The sequence below is a fragment of the Parasteatoda tepidariorum genome, chromosome 9 (assembly GCF_043381705.1).
Source record: "Parasteatoda tepidariorum isolate YZ-2023 chromosome 9, CAS_Ptep_4.0, whole genome shotgun sequence".
Taxonomy (NCBI): domain Eukaryota; kingdom Metazoa; phylum Arthropoda; class Arachnida; order Araneae; family Theridiidae; genus Parasteatoda; species Parasteatoda tepidariorum.
Genome location: NC_092212.1, coordinates 51,841,491 through 51,861,610, shown reverse-complemented (window position 1 = coordinate 51,861,610; position 20,120 = coordinate 51,841,491). Strand labels below are relative to the sequence as shown.

The window sequence follows — 20,120 nt, the reverse complement described above, 5'->3', positions numbered from 1 at the left end:
ACACTGAAAGAATATGGTCAAATTTACCGTCTTTCTGGCTCTATAAAAACACCAAAAATCTCAGCAAATTTCTTTGATGTGCTTTGGTAATGACTTTTTGAAAAATTTACAATAAAACATTTCGTTATAATAATAGAAGAAATCTGGTAATTTTATCATCTATCTTAATTTTTCTTAAAGCATGCCATGAAAACTATTCATTCGGTTAAAATTACTTTTCAGTTTTCTATTTTTTACTAAATGTGGAATAAAAAGAGCTATACTTTTAAAAACCAGAATTTCTGGTAAATCGTTACCAAATGAACGGAAAAATTGCCAAATGAATGATTTAAACACAGTATTTATGTTACCTTAACCAAAAATATGGTTTTCCACGAGGGTTTCCACGTTTAGTTGATGAAAATACGATTATTAAAATAAAAGTTAGTCATGGTGTTATCTTCAAAAATTTTTGCACTGTAAATGCATTCCTTTATCACCATGTATGAATTTTAAAAACTTAAACATGTATATAAATTTTTAAAGTCTGTTTTATTTTATTCACCTTCTATTAATTCAGGTATACATATGTATCTGAAACTTAAAATTTTATGAGCACCGAAATTTTTAAAAAAATAATACATTTCAGTTTAGTATTATCCTTAATTTATTTGTGCAAATAAATGTTTATTTTTTTAAGTTATAAATTAACACTCTTTGCATATGGAGACTAAAGTTACATAATGTTTTGCACCCCGATTATATAGCTGTTTGATAAAATTATGTTACCGATTACTTCAACAGTGAATTATAACTAAGTGCGTGAAAGTCTGCGATACGAGTGTTGCCAAATTCGAAATATTTTTGGCTTAAGTATATTATTTAAGAACACTAGACTAGCATATTTTAATAACTGATTAGGGAGCAGAGCTAGTACGAGACAATTCATTCTATGAGGGTAACGAGAAATAGAGGTCAAGGGGCGTAACTGTTCACAATGAGAAAAAAATCTGGTCAAAACAACCAGAATTGCAACCAGAATTACAACCAGAATTTGATAAAACTAACCTTGTTTCTAGCTCTATGGAAGCACCAAAAGTCTTGGTTTATTTTTAACGAAGTACTTTGATTTTCGTAAAATTAACAATAAAATGTGGTTTTATAATATGTAATATATTATTTCATAATATGTATATAATTTTATAAATTTANTAATTTTAAAATATGTATGGTGTTATATATGTACTATTTAAATAAAATTTCACATTTAGACTCGAACCACAAATTAGGACTTTAAAACTTTAAGGAACTGATGTTTTGTAATGTCCAAGTCTTCATAGACTGTGTAAAATTTAATATTTACAAAAATACAATCTTAGTTCTGATATGAAAAATTAATATTAATATCTGTGATCACAAAATAATGTTGAGGTCTTGTGTTGTTTACTTCATAGCTCTTATTCTATTTGAAATAAAACTTACATTTTAAGTTCACTTCAAAACTTGAAACTTATATTTAAGTTCACTTGAAAACGCATTTTATCTATTTTATTTTTTAAAATAATAATAATAAGGATAATAATTATGTATGTCTAGAAATTTGGTCATCTGAATTCTTTTATGATAGTTTATCAAATAAAACGTACACCACGTTGACAGTTTTCTATGAAATTGAACTATTTTTAATGAATGATATTTCGCTTGAAAAATGTAATTTAAAATTTTTAACTAATTATTTTCTTAAGTGGTACTCTTTTATTTTTCTGGACGCCCTTAAATTTAAAACGGTTAATTATTTGAACGCATGCAACTCCTCAAGTTTAAAATATCTAATGTGCATGAAACGTTTAACAATAATAATGATAAAACTTTATCCAGATTTAAGTACGAACATCTTTATTCATTAGCTGATTAGTTTCAAACTAATATAAGTCATATTTTAAAATTAAGTATTGAGGCATTATGAAAATTATTCATTTTTTGAACTTTTGTTCTTCTCGAAAAGCCATTAAGGCAAGGGGTGTGATTGTTCTTGTTTTCCATTGGCGCCATCTATATCCCAAAATTCGACTTCTGCCACACCTATACGTCACACCCGTTTAAAGAGCGGACCCATTCATACATCCATGCATTCTTCCACTGAGCATAATTTTGACCTGAAACAGAAAACTGTCAATCTCCAATTTAGTACCCTCAAAAATATAATTTGTTATGGGAAGATGGAGATCTTTGTGACTCGACAGATGCAACGTGCACCAGTCACCATTTACTACACGGGAAGTCTTTGGCCGGCCCTATCCCGCTCTATCCTACCAGGCTATCCCGGCTCTTTTGAACTGTTCAAAAATTTATATAGAATCCCAAAACATCAGCAAAACAATTTTTTGAAAAACAGCTAAAATATACCACTGAAGAAGTTTACGGTATATTTAAAATTTTCGAATTTCACACTCTTAAAAATGTATCAATTAATAAATGTCAAGAAATTTTACTTATAATTTGAAAACTATTATTATTAATTGCTTAACAAGTAAAGTATAACGTTCAAATAATAAGTGCAGGTGTTAATTATTGAAGTTTAATCTACCCTCTAAAAATTCCGGATCAAGTTACAGTAAATGTAACGACAAAATTTTACGGAACAAAGAAATCTGGTATACCGTAATTTTTACAGTAATGTTAATAGTATAATCTCTCATACACTGAAGTTAAATAATTATTACTATAAAGCATACGGAATAAAATTTTAGGATAAAAATGGATTTTAAGAAGCGAGGGTACCGATTGAATACCGAGGATACCGAAATGGATTTTAAGAGAGAGGGATACCGATTCTTTTTAGGGTAATTCTATCAGGACTTGTTGACAGTGTACTCTTGAACTTTAAAAAAAATGTCATTAATTTTTTTTTTATTTATTTTAAAAAAGACATTTTATTTATTAGGTTTAGTGTCCAATTTTGGTTTTTTCCCAAGTGATGACCAGGAAAATGAAAGCGTTGATGCATTTGTCAGTACAGGGCCTATGTGCCGATACGTTGAAGATCTTCCTCTTTTGATGAAAATTTTAGCCAAAGATGACAAAATGATTCATCTGAATAAAGAGGTATATTAACATTAGATATTCAATCATAATATTCATATCAAATCATAATAATATGTTAGTTGAACAGTAGAAAAAAAAACTGAGAGGTAATATCTCTCTAAATATGTAGTTAAACAATCAAAAAAATTGTGAGAAGTAACCTTTTATTTCAAGTTAACTCCAAATCCAGTTCTCATACACAATTTTAAAGAGTGTAATTTAAACACATATAGTAGAAAAAGCGAACGTCAAAATCACGTGCATTCGTAACAAACTAGAATTATATTCACTTCCGAAAATAATATTGGTTCACTTTGGATATCGTCAGTGATTTTCGATTGGAAATTTTAGTCAGGCAGAACACAAACCTGTGTACTGCATTATAAGTGAAATGACATACCTTAGCTCATTTTTTTTTTAACAAAAGTGACTGCTTAGCGTTTAAGAACAATTAGTTTTACATTTCTAGTAGCATTTGTTTAATTAGAGTTGCTTTGTATTAGCAACTTAAATGTGTTATCTCAATATTCCAGAACACATAGCAGAGAAGTGTGGGCACTTATTATTGACATCAGAGAATTGCTAAAACCCTGGTTAGGAATACATCAAAGTGCACAAAAATAGTAGCTAGTTGCGACATGAGGATCCGTTAAAAAATACCATGCAGCAGAAAACAAAAACATTTGTTCTAGAAGTTAACTTATTATTGCAAATCCATAAGCACTTTTATTCATTATAATATTCTTAAAAACCANTTCCAGAACACATAGCAGAGAAGTGTGGGCACTTATTATTGACATCAGAGAATTGCTAAAACCCTGGTTAGGAATACATCAAAGTGCAAAAAAATAGTAGCTAGTTGCGACATGAGGATCCGTTAAAAAATACCATGCAGCAGGAAAAAAAAACATTTGTTAACTTATTATTGCAAATCCATAAGCACTTTTATTCATATTAATATTCTTAAAAACCAGGAAATTAGGTGAAGAATTAATTTTAATTTCTGTTAAAGTATTAATTTTGGGGGAAATTTTTCTATCTTGAAGACATAGCTATTTAATTTTTCCACCGGCAGTAGCACTTGTGCATTTTTTCGGCCTGATTTGGCTTTATTTTCCACTGATTTCGTTTTTTCAGAACGCAAACAGAACTTTCGTACACCAGAACAAGTCACAGAATCACCAACTTGTCTTGCAATTTCAGCATAAGAGAGGCAATTTTCTCTCAATATGAAAATTCGGCTTCTTTTTGTAGATTTCCAATTAGTTCTACTTGTTGATGACATTGTTTAAAATTAGTTTAATTAAAAAAAGGACTGTAAATATTCAAAAACAGCAATACTCTATTTAATTGTACTAGTATGCATCATTCCGCAAAATATTTCCACAACAATAACTCTTTTACCATCCAAATAACCTAAACTATAGTTACAGACATTTGATTGGCCCTAAGAACAGTGTTTGTGACTTTCTATCACGCTTTTATTACAAAACACGTCCTTATTCAGAACGATTTGTGTTTGTTTGTTCTCCTAAAATGAGCATAACTTTTTTTTGCAATACAGATATTTTAATTTTTTTTTTTATTATTAAATTTAACGTTAAATTACTTTCATTTGATATATAAACGTTTGTATTTAAGTGAAAATGAATATATTCTACAAGCACACAAAGTTGAAAAACATACAACTTTCAAAAAATGTCCACACTTTTGGCCACCACTGTATATATATATATATATATATACACAGTCCAGTCACATTAATGTGACCACCACCTACTTTCAACGTCAACGTAAAATAACCAATCACAGAGTGCAGGTGGCAGGACATTACAGTGCAGTGCATATATTGGATGTCCTAGGGCATCGAAAAGCATTTCAGTCGTTGGCGCAATGCAGAAATGTAGCGATTTATCCGACGTTCAAATGGGCATGATTATTGGCTTTCGGGCCAGGGGTGGAAGCAGTTCGAAAACGACTGATTTTGTGAACTGTTCGCGCTTCGCCGTGACAAAAGTATACCGCACATGGCAAAATGGCACCATACAAAACAAGCGGCGTGGCACATGTGGTGCACCACGGGCCAAAGCTGGCAGAGGCGAACGAAGGCTACGGAGATGCGTTCAGACAAATAGACGTGCAACTGTTGAGCAACTGACCGTCCAGATGAACCAAGGGGCTACCAAGAGTGTATCCTCAACAACTGTTCAGCAATCGTTGCTGCGCATGGGCCTCCGCATCAGACGCCTGGTTAATACACCTATGCTGACTGCTGTTCATCGGTGACGAAGGCTGGAATTTGCACGCCAGTACCGCAACTCGACATCCACAGAGTGGCATCAGGTGGCTTTTTCCGATGAATCACATTTTATGCTCCGTGGGACAGATAGCGGTTGGCTTATACGGCGTGAACCGTCTGAAAGCAAACATTCTGCAACAATTGCCTGAAGGCTGCAGGCTGGAAGAGGGAGCGTTAGGGTTTGGGGAATGTTCTCCTGGCATTCACTGGGTGCACTCATCATTGTAGAAGGCACGATGGATCAGTACAAGAACGTATCTGTCCTTGCGGACCATGTCCAACCCTACATGCAAATGATTTTTCCTCAGAATGATGGCTTCTACCACCAGGACAATGCAAGGTGTCATACAGCTCGCAGTGCATGTGCGTGGTTCAAAGAGCACCAGAATGAATTTATCGTACTCCCCTGGCCAGCAAACTCAGATTGGGATTTAATCCCAATCGAGAATCTGTGGGACCACCTCGATCGGGTTGTTTGCGCCATGGATCCTCAACCGCGTAATCTAGCGCAGCTGGCCACGGCACTGGAGTTGGCATGGCTCAACACCCCAGTGAACACTTTCAGAAACCTAATTGACTCTCTTCCTGCGCGTCTCGTAGCGGTCTGCTCTGCCAAAGGTGGTTATTCTGGCTTTTGACAGGTGGTCACATTAATGTGACTGGACTGTGTAGTAGGGTAAACTAACCAGTGAAGGAACACTTAAGCTTAGCTTGCCTTTAAAAAAATCATAAAAATTTCAAAATTTGTAATTTTAGCTAAATGACGGTGTTGACATATTTGATATTAAATGCAAATTATGTAAAACTTACATAATATTGTTTTAAGCTTTTGGTGGCTCAAATAATAAGTAGTAAGATAACCAAGTGAAGGAACAGTTCTTACCAGTGAATAAACACTAAATTATCCAGTGAATGAACAATTAATTTTGAGAATGCTTGATGCTCGTTAGGAATCCATAGGCCACACCAATGTCAAAAAACAAGATTTTTCTTGGAATTACAACATATAACCACAGTTAACGTGGAAAATTTTNTTTCAACAAATTAAATTTTTAAAACTCCAGAAATTTTGCACAAAATTTATCTGTTCGTCAAAAGACTAACTATTTTGAATAACAAAATCGTACAATATTTATAGTATAATGGCTACAATTGCTATGAGTCTTGTTGAAATTTTAGACAAAGTCTATCTGTTCCTCAAAAGATCTACTATTTTGACTTACAAAAACGCCCAATATTTATAGTATGATGGCTACAATTCCTATGACTCTTGTTGAAATTTTGGACAAAGTTTATTTGCTCGTCAAAAGACGTACTATTTTGAATAACAAAATCGTACAATATTTATAGTATAATAGCTACAATTGCTGTGAGTCTTGTTGAAATTTTAGACAAAGTCCATCTGTTCCTCAAAAGATTTACTATTTTGACTTACAAAAACGCCCAATATTTACAGTATGATGGCTACAATTCCTATAACACTTGTGGAAATTTTGGACAAAGTTTATTTGCTCGTCAAAAGATCTACTATTTTGATTTACAAAATTGCCCAATATTTGTAGTGAGAGTGTTAATACTGATCTGATACATGAGTTTAATTTATGACTACCCTGTCATGCAAATGAAAAAAACATGGCCAGTGCAAATGTTTCGTAAAGCACTTATATTGTTTTTTCCAGATGCACGACAGTACTGTATTTTATAAATAATTAGTTTTATTTTTTCCCTGTTTAAGGTGGACTTCCGTAAAGTGAAAGTGTATTTTATGGAAGGATTTCCTGATTTTCTTTTAAATCCTGTACCTGCTGTGAGAAAAGCCGTTAAAAAAGTAAGAATTTGATTGTTTTGAAATTTTGAAATAGTTTATACTATAGGTTTACAATTTGGACTCTATTACTGCTCTTCAGTAAGCATTGAAAACTTCTAAGGGAAACGTTGGTATTTTCCAGAGAATATATAAAAACTTATATACATAAGAAAACATTTTGTAATATCAAGTACAATTTAGATTTAACATTTAGTTTTGTATTGTAAAACCAATACACATTTAACTTTATATGAAGTCAAATATACTGCTTTAATAACACATGCATGTGTTACTTTGTATATGTCATTAAAGTAGTAATGCAGCATTTTATTGAGGAAAAATTGCTAATCAAATTTTAGAGAGAAAAAGAATGATATTTTAGCGGTTCGGCGCAAAAAAGTTTTGCACTTGGAAGTTTGAGGTGATCTAATGATCGGATCTTCACGTTCTAGGATTCAATCTTAATAATTGGAGGGGGATGACCTCAAATATGCTAATTAATTAGTGCAGACAATATTTAAGTTACAAAATCAGACACCACATACTTTCTCTGAATAAACATACCGGATGTCAAACCCCCCAAAAATAAGGGGTAGCTGCAACCTGGGAAATATGAAACCCATAGTTTGATCGGAAGAGCTATCCAAAGTTTGGACCACATAATGTTAGTTTGATTTTTCGCGTATTTCACCATATCTCGTAAACATTTTAATGGATGTAAAAAATTTTTGCAGACAATTATAAAATTCGAATAGCCAAAGATAATTCCGTGCAAGGAGTAAATTTCAGTAAATTTACTTTTAAGAAGTTTATTATTTTTGTACTATTTTATTTTAATAATAGTCGGAAAGATTTTTGAATTGTAAGGTACACAATTCTTTACATCCTTTTAAAGTATGTAATTGTACAAGGCAAAATACAAAATTTGAGCGAAAAAGGTTGGATAGTTCTTAAAAAATTGAATTTTAACAGAAACATATGTTTAAAAATCGATTTTTCAAAAACTATTCAACTGATTTTGATCAAATTTTGAATTTTGTCACGCAAAAGTACACAATTTAAAATGATATAAAAAACTGTATACCTTGCAGTTCAAATTTTTTTCGTTTGTCATTAATAAAATAATGAAAATTAATAAATATTTACTAAAATTTATTTTTCGCGAGTTTTATAACTGTTTGTTAAAATTTTTTAATTAGCTTGAAAAGTTCTCGAGATATGGTAAATACACAAAAATAACATTAGCATTAAGGGGTCCAAACTTTGAATCGCTCTTCTGACCAAACTATGGGGACCATATTTCCAAGGTTCTACCCCCCTATATTTTGGGGGTCTGAATCCGTTGGAAAAAAAAGGTATGCTTATTCAGAGAAAGTAGGTCTTTGTGTCTAATTTCGTAAGTTAAAATATCGTCTGCACTAATTACTTAGCCTATTTGAGGTCACCCCCTCGAACCATTAAGATTGAGTTCTAGAACGTAAAGATCCGATCATTAGATCTAAAGTTAACCAGATTCGTCCGTGCTTTTTCTCTTTTTCGCGCACTGTACTCGCATTTCCATCTCAGATTTGAACAGCTTAATTTTTGAAAAATTATACTGTAGTTTTCTTTCAGATTACTTTCTTTCTTCAGTTTTCTTTCAGATGTAGTTTTCTTTTACTGTCAGAAATATTTTGACAAATTGTAATAAGGTAGTTTGATATATTTGATTTTCATTTGTTTTCCATTCATGTTTTTTTTTACACATTTGTAGCACTATTTTTAGTAAATTTGTGAAATAAAACAGTAATTCAGGGAGGAAAAACTTATTCCCTGCCACAAGCATTTTTTAACCCTATTTTCGTGTTTTTGTTATACATTTTTATAAACTATCAGTCTAATTTCAGACACCCAGTGCATCATTATAACGTTTTATTACGAGATCTTAACATCCTTAAGCTTCATCAAAAGTCGCCACATAAGTTTAATATTTTTGTATTCTATTATTTTTTATTAATTTATGATTTATATATTATTGCATCATGCATTTCAAATAAATTAGTGCCTTCATTAGTTTAAATAGCTTTTTAAAATTCTCAGACTGCAAAAGTTTAATAAGCAAGATAGCATTTCTTTAAACTGTGGATATTAAATAGTCGATTAAAGAAAATGAGCTGTTGTCAAGTTCTGAAAAGCCTGAGTACGCTTTTTCCATTGAATTGTATAGCATTTTCGAATAAAAGTTCAGAATTTCCCCTTTGGATACCTGATGCTTTTATCTGCCAAACACTTACTTTCAAGACAAATATAATTTTCAAAAAAAAAACATATTCGATAAAAACACAATTTATAATTTTATTTAAAGTTTGTATTTTGTTAATAAAGTGTTTGTTTTTTAGGCAGCAAAGTATTTTGAAGATAAATATGGAATTACAGCTGTCTCATTAAATATTGAAGAGTTAGGCGATTCTATGACTTTATGGCAATGTAAGCTTTTGGAAGCTGGCTGCCCTCCCTTTCCGGTGATTCTCGCCAACGGAAATGGTCAAGTGAATATGTGGTTGGAACTCATTAAAAGCCTCTTCAGAAAATCGGACCACACATTGCCTGCCATTTACTATGGCCTCATCGAGAAATGCGATAAGGATGATTTTTACTACGAATGTCTTAAAAAATATAAAACTTTGGAGGAGAAATTTTCGACAATTTTCAACGAAGATGCCATTTTGTTAATTCCAACTTACCCTGAACCTGCTCCCCATTACCTTATGACGATTCCCAAATTCGCCAATTGTGGCTATACTTCTATATTCAGCATATTAGGTTTTCCATCGACCGCAATACCTGCGGGTATGAGCTTTGGTGTCCCGATTTCAATCCAAGCTATCAGTGGAAGGCAAAAGGATCATTTGACAATATCAGCCGCACTTGAGTTAGATAAGTTGTTTGGAGGATGGAAAAGTTCATGCCATACCTAAATTTAACAGGCTTCCCAGAACCATGTTTTATGTGGTTGTTTCATTAGATTCAAGTTCATATTTATTAGATTCATTATTATATTTTGTAAAAAAGCTACTAAGAGTTTGTTTTATTTTTCAAAACTTGGAGAGAAAAAAATTAGAGGGAATTTTCAGGTAAGATGCTACTTAGTTAAAATCAATACATCTTGAATCTTCTCCTCATCAGGGCTACAGAGATTTTAATCTGTATTCTCATCAGGGCTTCACTCTTTAGCCTTGGCTCCTTTATTATCTTATGACAGTGTTTCCCAAAGTGTGGTACGCGTACCCCCAGGGGTACGGGAACAGTTTAGCGGAGGTACACGTTCTTGTGCAAAATATCTTGCAACAAGCGAAAATTTCAAAAACTTTTATTTAAAAACAAAGCTAGCCATGAAAATTTACGATTATGTATTTTTCTATAGGCTATTTTTTGCAGAGTTGACAGTTAATAATTAGTGATGTCAACAGCCAGTTGTGATTTTTAAATTTTGTGCAATTTTTTTATAGCAAAGGTTTGTAATAAATTCTACTTGTTTTGATTATTTTTACAAAATATAATTTTTATTCCTAACATAGAATATGGATCGCTGGTTGTTATCTACAGAACTTTGTACCAAAAAGAAACATATTTTTAAAAAAAATACAGTCATTTTTTTGTTAGTGGTACACAGCATTACGAAAAATGTAGAAAGGGTACACAAAAGTCATAAGTTTGGGAAACACTGTCTTATGACGATTCCTGAATTCGCCAAATGTAGCTATACTTCTATATTTAACATATTACGTTTTCCATCTGTGAGCACTATCTTTTATTTATATCAAATATATAACGTAATTATTACCAAAGAGGTGTTTCTCGGAAAAATTAGCATTCAAGATATTTTTTAACATAAAATTGTTTTATGATACAACAAATTATACCTTAATACCCCTGTACGCTTCCTTTTTTTTTTGAAGGAAATGAAAGTAAATTGAGAGAGTGAATAAAGTTTATTTTAGACAGGCATATTTTCAGACTTATTTTTTCCTGCAAAATTGATTGAGGTAAATCTCCAGAGGATCGGACTAGTGAGGCATTGTTTGAGTGAGACATTGCTTCGATGAATGTTTTCTCGCTGAATCGAATAAGATTACATCCAAAGCAATAGAACAATGAATTCAAAAGCGGAAATAGTTTTAATGTGTAAAATGTACCAATTTTCGGACGGGGGTTCGCATTTCTATTTAAAAACTATCTGTACATTTTTCATTGTAATTTCTGACGCTAACCTGAAAGAGACCATTTCTGAGAACGGTTTAATCATTTAGAAGCTTAGGGTTTTCTTCACAATAAGTGCAACAAGAGCTATCTGCACATTTTTCGTTGCAATTTGTGACGCTAACTTGAAAGAGATCAATTTTGAGAACAGTATAATCGTTTAGAAGTTTCGAGTTTTCTTCACAATAAGAGCAACAAGAACTATCTGCACATTTTTCGTTGTAATTGGTGACGCTAACTTGAAAGAGACCACTTCTGAGAACAGTATAACCGTTTAGAAGTTTAGGGTTTTCTTCACAATGAGTGCAACAAGAGCTATCTGCACATTTTTTGTTGTAATTTGTAACGCTAACTTGAAAGAGACCACTTCTGAGAACAGTATAATCGCTTAGAAGTTTAGGGTTTTCTTCACAATAAGTGCAACAAGAGCTATCTGCACATTTTTCGTCGTAATTTGTGACGCTAACTTGAGAGAAACCACTTCTGACAACAGTATAATCGTTTAGAAGTTTAGGGTTTTCTTCACAATAAGTGCAACAAGAACTATCTGCACATTTTTCGTTGTAATTTGTGACGCTAACTTGAAAGAAACTAATTCTGAGAACGGTTTAATCGTTTAGAAGTTTAGGGTTTTCTTCACAATAAGTGCAATTCAAAAATAGTACTTTTTATTGAAAAAAATAATAGAATTTTTATTTTTTATTTTTTCGCATTCCGATAAAGGAAAAAAAAACACATAGGAAATAATATCTCAATTGTTTGTAGCTGAATATAAGATGCGTAAATAAGTGCAGATACCAAATTGTATTTTTTGTTATAAAATGCTTGTAATTTCCAAACTATATTAATGATTGGTCTTCTTCAAATTAGAGTGAAAGAGTATGTCGTAAAATTTGCCTCACTTGCCTGACTAAAAGAAATTTAATTCTCCTTTTCATATCACCCCCATTTCCCCCCAGAAAATGGAAGCGTACGGAAGAAAGTGTAGAAATTTCCACGTATCCTCTATGACAGCATAACAAAGCTTTTTTTAGTCAAAAATGTCTTTGGCATTAAATTGTTTGAAGACAAAAAAAATCACATTTTAGGGGACTGAAAGCTATCAGTAGATGACAAAAAGATCATTTGACCATCTGATGCAGTTGCTTGACAAGTTGTTGTAAAGAAAACAAAGTTTATGCCACAAATTTACTTAACATATCGTCAGGAATCCAATATTTTTTTGTCATTTACAGTCAAGTGTATACAATATTATGTTTTATGTTGCAGCTAACAAAATAAAAGAACCTTTTATCTTGACTACTAAATAAATAACATAAATGTGTCACAGAAAAAATATTACGAAACAAAAAACAAATAAAATTTTATTGCTTAATTTAACAAAAAAATCTCATCTTGTGAGAAAAACACAAGAAAAAACTTCAACTAAAAGGAAGAAAAAAATGTTCCACTAATTCTTTCAAAAAAAAAAGAAGAGAAAAAGCGAATCACCAATGCAATATGTCATTTTTTAATTTTGCGCTTTTGCTAACCTTTCTAAATATGACTCGTCAATCTTCAACAGCAATTTAAATTATGTTTTTTGTTGAGAATAATCGTCTGCTACTATGTCAATTTTCAGCATTCTTTATTGCACTCAGAAATTATTTTATATCTAGATTTTATAGGGAAAATCGGTAAACATTTTCGAATAAGATGCTGTTTTGTTAATTCAAGAGAATCTAGAACTTATAATCTTATGATATAGTTCTCAAACTTGCCAATTGTGCATGTACTTATGAATAGTAACAACAGGTACAAACTTTGGTATGACAATTTAAAGTTGGACTATTTACGGAAGGTATTAAGATCATTTTACGATGTTTACATTACTTGAATAATTACTTAAAATTATTTGGAGAAAGTTGAAGTTGTTACCATAATTTCAATTGTAAGTTATTTTGAATGTATAGATAGATGTATATTTATTAAATTGTTATGTTTTGTTGTGATTTTATTTCAAGTTTGTCATGTTATGAGTCGAAATAGTAATAGTACAAACAAATATAAATATTTTGTTCTAGAATATTTTTAGACTTGATTTTTTGAATTTTGTTTTACTTATTCGCGATCGCAACGCTCGAGTACGCCGTCTAGCGGGAGCCTGTAATTATCAGACATTAATTTATCACGTTTTCATTTAGTTCCATCGAAATCATTGACAGAATCAGACGCCATTTTTTAGCAGCAAATAAGAAAAAAAATTTCCCTAAGGAAAAGGCCGAAGAACTTGAAAAAAATCTCCAGAATATTAGTAAATCTTTCAGGAACAGAACACGCCAAACATTTGAAGAAAAATTCCTCAATAATTTTTAATTTCTATTATCAACAAACTTGCAACTGATGACTTCCGATTTCGGATACTGTTACAGATGTGTGTATTAAGGTAAAATGCATTTCTTCTGTCTTCAATTCATTACGAATTAAAGTGAAGTCAACATTGCTTTCGTCATTCCAGTGAATAAATATGAATTCAGAACATACACAATTGTAATNGAATGGTTTTCTGCGTCCGATTATGAATCAAAAAAGAAAAAAACATGAAAGTTGTTTATTTTAATGTAAGGAAATTTTAGAATTGGTTTTTTCTTTTTTGCTTTGTATCGTAAGCATTCTTTATTTTACGTTTTTTAGTTTCTAAATAATGATTTTTATTAAAACTTAAAATTTTTTGATAAAAATGTTTGTCAAGGAACTTTTTTAACAAAATTAAATTAAATAAAATTATGAAGCTTATGTATACTTTTTGCTTATTTTAATGTTTGAAGTAATATGATTCTTAAAACTATGGAATGCAAAGTTTAAATAGGCCTCTCAGGTTATATCATTAAATTTAGTAAAACTATTTCTCAGGCATTAGGTTTAATTCTAATAAGAAGATACATACTTTTTCTGTTTATTTACAAATATTTTTCAGATGTGTTTTGGATGTTCCTTCTTTTAAAAAAGCGATGCCATCTTGTTTTCGGTTGCATAAGAAAGGATATCAAACATTTTTCTTTTTTAACTTTAATAAGCTATGATAAAGAAGGAACGTTAAGATGTTACACGCTACATTAAAGACGTCTCCAGAGTAACTGAATGACTGTTCATATGGAATTCGCTGGTATTAGTCTCATACAACAACGCCCCCTATAGTTCGTTGCGATCGCGAATTATAAGTTTAATATATCCTAGTACTTAACAATAGTGTACGACCTTCACGGTTATTTTGACGGTTATTGAATGTTAACATATTTCGATAGTTTTGACCATGCTTTTTTCGTACAGTAAGATTTGATAAAGATTTTATAAGATGAGCAAGCAATTTAATTAAAAATTAGTTTTGACGCACTTTCCTATGAATTATTTAACTTCGGTTTTCTGGGTTAGGCTTTTCTCAATGACCTAAGCAATTATATGCGATTTTCATTTTTCTCCAAACTTTTCACTGAAAATAAGTTATGTTGTCACATGGGTGTCAATTCATCTGGTGGATGACTTAAACGTGTCTGTTCTTTCTGCCTTGGATTTCGAAACAACGGGAAAAAAATGGTATGGGAGAAAATTTTATAATTCTTTTATAGGGCAGTATCATTTAGATGTTCTGTTTAATCTTCTATTGAATTTCTTTAAGAAAAACCGAGATATGAAAAGACTATTTCGTTCCTTTCTTTCTTTATGATATATGCCAGTCTGTTTGTTTATAAAAAATAAAAGCATGTGTGTCAACTGATGATTTTAGCACAGGTGCTTTTATCAGCAGTTTTGAAACGATGAGGAGATTTGTAAACAGTTGTCATTTTTTTTGTAATAGTTTAAACAGAATTTAAAAAGAGGTTAATCAAAAGGATTGTTACTGAAGAAATTTTCTTTTTCTGCCTTTTTAAATTGCTTCGCTGACTGACGCAACAGTTTTTCCTAAATTTTACTATGATGAAGACGGTGTTGAAAATATTAAAACCAGTTTGATTGTGTAATCTAACTTAAAGGTATTTCAAATAATCGTTTTTTAACTCCTCACTATTTCATCAGAAAATCAAACAAGTCTTTACGTTTTTAATCTCTTACTAAGAACAAAAAAGTATGAACCAGACTAGAATATGGAATATGGTAAAATTTACCGCGCTTCTGGCCCTTATGGGAACGCTGCAAAAATCTGAGTAATTTTTACCGATGTATTTCGGTAATAATTTTGGTAGGGTTAACAGTAAAGTATGCTTTTATAATTTGTAGTAAAATTTGATAAATGTGATAAAATTTTGTAATTTTATAATGACGTCCTAGAACTTGAAATAAAATCCATCTACTCAGTTACACCATCCCGGTTCCAGGTAGAACACCGAAGACGAGCGTCAGTAAGTGATGGGGTGACCACTTTGTTTAGCCTGCGTAGGAACCGAGGGTGCCTACTATCGGTCCTCGCTAGACTATTCTGCAGTTAAGTACTCGACTTCGCGCGCAAGTTATCCAGCTACTAAAACGAGGGAGCTATCCCCTCTGCAGAAAATCAAAATTGCGATGGTATGCCTGAGGATAATCCTCAGGGGTGTTTTCTAGACCGTCGCCAATAGCCCATCGTGCAGCTCTAGTGTGGCGTAAATGAATTACCTATTACCTAAATCTTTTCAGTTTAGTATTTGTACTAATAACAAATATAATTCTGAAAACCAGAACAAGGTATAACATTACCATATTAACGGAAAAATTTATAAATGAATGTTTTCCCCATACTTTGGATTTTATTACCAGAAATGTTTTTACCATTCATTGCGATTACTTTCGTGGAACTGTTTTTTAGCGCTCCTATCTAGTAAGATAGTCGAGTTTTGAAATCATTTTTTCCCACCTTGAAATATTAATTTGTGACCTCTGAAGTATAAACTTTTTTTTATTCATTTTTGACAATGATATTAAAAATATACTCTAAAGACAATGAGTATGTAGCATTTCATGTATGTAACATTTTATATAAGAAAAGTAATAAGAGTAATAAAAAATTTTCGATTCAATATTTTATTAGTAGTATGGTACCCAAAATGCGGCCAAAAGCTGAGAATACAGTTTTGATTAGTTGGAAAAACGTTTTGAAATATTTATATGAAATTTCAAAGATTAATTCGAAAAAAGCAATAAGCATTTTTCTATTGATACATCAACAATTTTAATTGAGTTCTGAGTGGGTGTGGCTTACGTAAAAAACCGAGCTAGCAATACTTTATATGTAATTTACTTGCTTATCAGTATTTTAATTTAATGCTTTTTTAAATACTTTTTACGCATCACTTCATTTTTATGTATCCAATAATTTTTATGCGTTTTTCTCCCAATGCCCGTCTGGGGAATGACTTACGCCATATAGGCATTTGTTTGTCACTTTTTCAGGGACACCATATTAGGTGGGCCAACGTTGCTCTCACAGTAATTACAGATAATGAAGGAACATCCATGTCTTGCCTGGGATTCGAACCCAGAACCTTTCTGAAGCAAGGCCAGTTTCCTGACCCTCTACACAGACCGGTTGGCTCTTTGTGAAACAATGATTTTTCTTTTCCAATTTGCCCAACTCCTTAGAGCTGAAACAAATTATATAAAAATATTTTAGTCAACTTTTTTTAGGAAATGATATTCATAAACTATGTCATTATTGCAATTGTGAAATTATATAGAGGCCTCAAAATGTAAAAATGTTAACTATTCACAAACATAAACTTTCAAACTTGTTTTTCTCTTTTTGTTATCATTTTAATGTTTTCTTGTATAGAAAAGCCTGAGAAATATTATGTACAATAATCTTTATGCATTTTTCTTTGTGAAACAATGATTCGTTTTTTTTCAATTCACCCTACTCCTTTTGAGCTAAATCAAATTATATGAAAGCATTTTATTCTGCTTTTTTATAAAATGACATTCAGAAACTATGTCATTGTTGCAATTATGAAATTAAATAGAGCTTCAGAATTTAAAAATGGTAACTATTCACAAACATAATTCTTCAAACATGTTTTTCCTATTTCTATATTTTCTGTTACACAAAAACCTAAGAAATATTGAAAAAATTTTCTTATTGCAACTGTGCAGTAATGATAAACTATGTCATTGTTGCAATTATGAAATTAAATAGAGCTTCAGAATTTAAAAATAGTAACTATTCACAAACATAATTCTTCAAACATCTGTTTCTCATTTTTATATTTTCTCGTGCACAAAAACCTAAGAAATACTGACAAAATTTTCTTATTACAACTGTGCAGTAATGATAAATTATGTCATTATTGCAATTGTGAAATTAAATAGAGCTTCAGAATTTAAAAATGGTAACTATTCACAAACATAATTCTTCAAACATGTTTTTCTAATTTTGTTATAATTTTTATGTTTTCTCCTAAGACATATTGACAAAATAAGATTGGGTCTGGAATAAAGGAAACTTTTCATAAAAATGTCAAATATCAGACTTAATAAAAATGTTGATTATTTATACAAGTTAACTAGTTTGATTATTTACACAAGTTACAAGTCTGTAAAATGGAATAATAATAAAATTTAATTAAAGGTAACAATCATATTTTAAACCATTACTGACCGCATACTTTTGAAGAAAACCGTCATAAAATTGCCTGTTTTTTATACAAGAAAATTGCATAAAACTAAGTGTATGTTCCATACATGTGTTTTATATTAATTTGGGGTAAATTTTTGGCCTGCAATAAGAAAATTATAATTATAGTATAAAATAAACTATCTCTAAACGCATAAAAATAGTCTGTTATTGTCATTTGGTTCATTACTTCTGAACACTCCAGCCCTGAAATATCACGGGCACGAGAAATATCGGATGAAACTCCGTGATTTTGACGGCAGGAAACACAATAGGAATAATAAATAAATATAATAAAATAATTGGATATAATAAGACAAATTAATAGGATATAATAAGAAAAATCAATAGGATATAATAAGAAAAATCAATAGGATATAGTAAAAAAAAATAAACAAAATAAAATTATTTGAAATAAAACGTTCTTGTAAGTATTCTCATGTACATACTGCTATTTTTTTAAATAATTTCTCAAATATTTGATACTTAAAGTAAATTTTAATATTTAGGCGGACTGGCTGGTTTGACCATATTATATTTGCAGAAAAGACATGCTAGGTGCTTTTAGTTTTAGAACGAAATAAATAAATATAATTTCTATTAAAAACAATAAATTTATAGAATAACCATTTCGGTTACAAGGGAGTTGCTAAGTTTTTTTGTACATTTTAACTCTGTCACAAACCAATAAAATGTTGCAAAAGAGAGAACAAAAACTTTTCCAAAAAAGTAAACATTTCAAGATCTATTGCAGTTGAAATATATAAACCTCATTTTGTATATATATTCATTATACACACTTTTCAGTTGTTTTCGCCTTATTTGCCTTGCAAATAAAGCGTGAAAATTTAAAAAAAAATTAATAACTAGCATGAAACTATTTTTTTTCCAATTATTTACTCACTTTTTTTACCTTTTAGATAATGACTATTTATCCATTGTTGTAGAGATGTATTTCTCAAGATCTTCATTTTATAAGCTTGTGAAAGACTTGGCGTCAAAAGTAGCAACAAAAAAAAAAGAATTAAAATACTAAACAATTTAGAAAATCGGAGAATATGTGTGGCCAGATATAAATCTTAACAATATGTATTGGTTTTTTTAAAAATATAAAAAACTTAAGAGAGTTTATTACTTGAGATTTGAACTTTTATGTAATATAAAGTTATCTTTATACATTATTAACAAACAAAATCCCTTTTCCTTGTTCCTTTTCTTGTATCGAACATTCTGCATTCATAAATTAAAATAACTTTCTTTTCAAGTACATTGATTATTTTTCGAATCCAAATAACAAATCATATATTTATGATTAGTAGTTTGAAAAAACGTTGATTATATGTTTAATAAAAAATTATCTTCGATTTGTTTAAAAAAAATATTGATTTCTAACAATATTTAAATAAATAGAATAGCATTTCAATTTATTTAAATAAATAAAATGGCAACGTAAATGCGAATCAAGCACAGGCATTTGTAATCAGAGCAAACCGAGGGTAAACCCCCAGTAAAATTGTCGAATTTTCATGGAACAACATTGTTGATTTGTTTTAAAACAATATTGACTTCTAAGAATATATAAATAAATAGAATATCATTTCAATTTACTTAAATAAATAAAATAACTATGATAAACAGGAAAGAAGCATAGGCATTTGTAATCAGTGATCACACAGGGTGGAATGCCCTAGTAAAATTGTATAATTTTCATGAAACTACATTGTTGTTTTGCTTTAAATTAATATTTACTTCTAACAATATTTAAATAAATAGAATAACAATTTGATTTAGTTAAATAAATAAAATAACAGTGATAAATGAGAAACAAGCACAGGCGTTTGTCCGCAGTGATGACACAGGGTGGTGCCCCCCTATTTAAACTGTAAATTTTTCAGAAAACTATATTGTTGTCTTGTTTTGAAAATATATTGACTTCCAAGAAGAATATTTAAATAAATTGAATAACAATTCGATTCAGTTAAATAAATAAAATAACAATGATAAATGAGAAGGAAGCAAAGACGTTTTGCAGGTAAGTAAACTCATAAAATGGGCAAACGAGCATTATTTCTCCCATATATATAAATCAATAA

General features: G+C 30.6%; 1 protein-coding gene across 6 annotated transcripts in view; it reads left to right on the top strand.

Annotated features, from left to right (window-relative positions):
• LOC107449026 (fatty-acid amide hydrolase 2-B-like) overlaps positions 1-13,475 on the top strand; it is a 43,199-nt gene extending 29,724 nt beyond the window's left edge. For all 6 annotated transcript variants that reach the window (XM_043051709.2, XM_071185624.1, XM_043051712.2 and 3 more), the window contains 3 exons: positions 2,924-3,084; positions 7,098-7,190; positions 9,548-13,475. In XM_043051709.2, the coding sequence (XP_042907643.1) occupies positions 2,924-3,084; positions 7,098-7,190; positions 9,548-10,126 (833 nt within the window). In that variant the 3' untranslated portion in view covers positions 10,127-13,475. The remainder of the gene's footprint in view (positions 1-2,923; positions 3,085-7,097; positions 7,191-9,547) is intronic.
• The last annotated feature ends 6,645 nt before the right edge of the window (positions 13,476-20,120 follow it).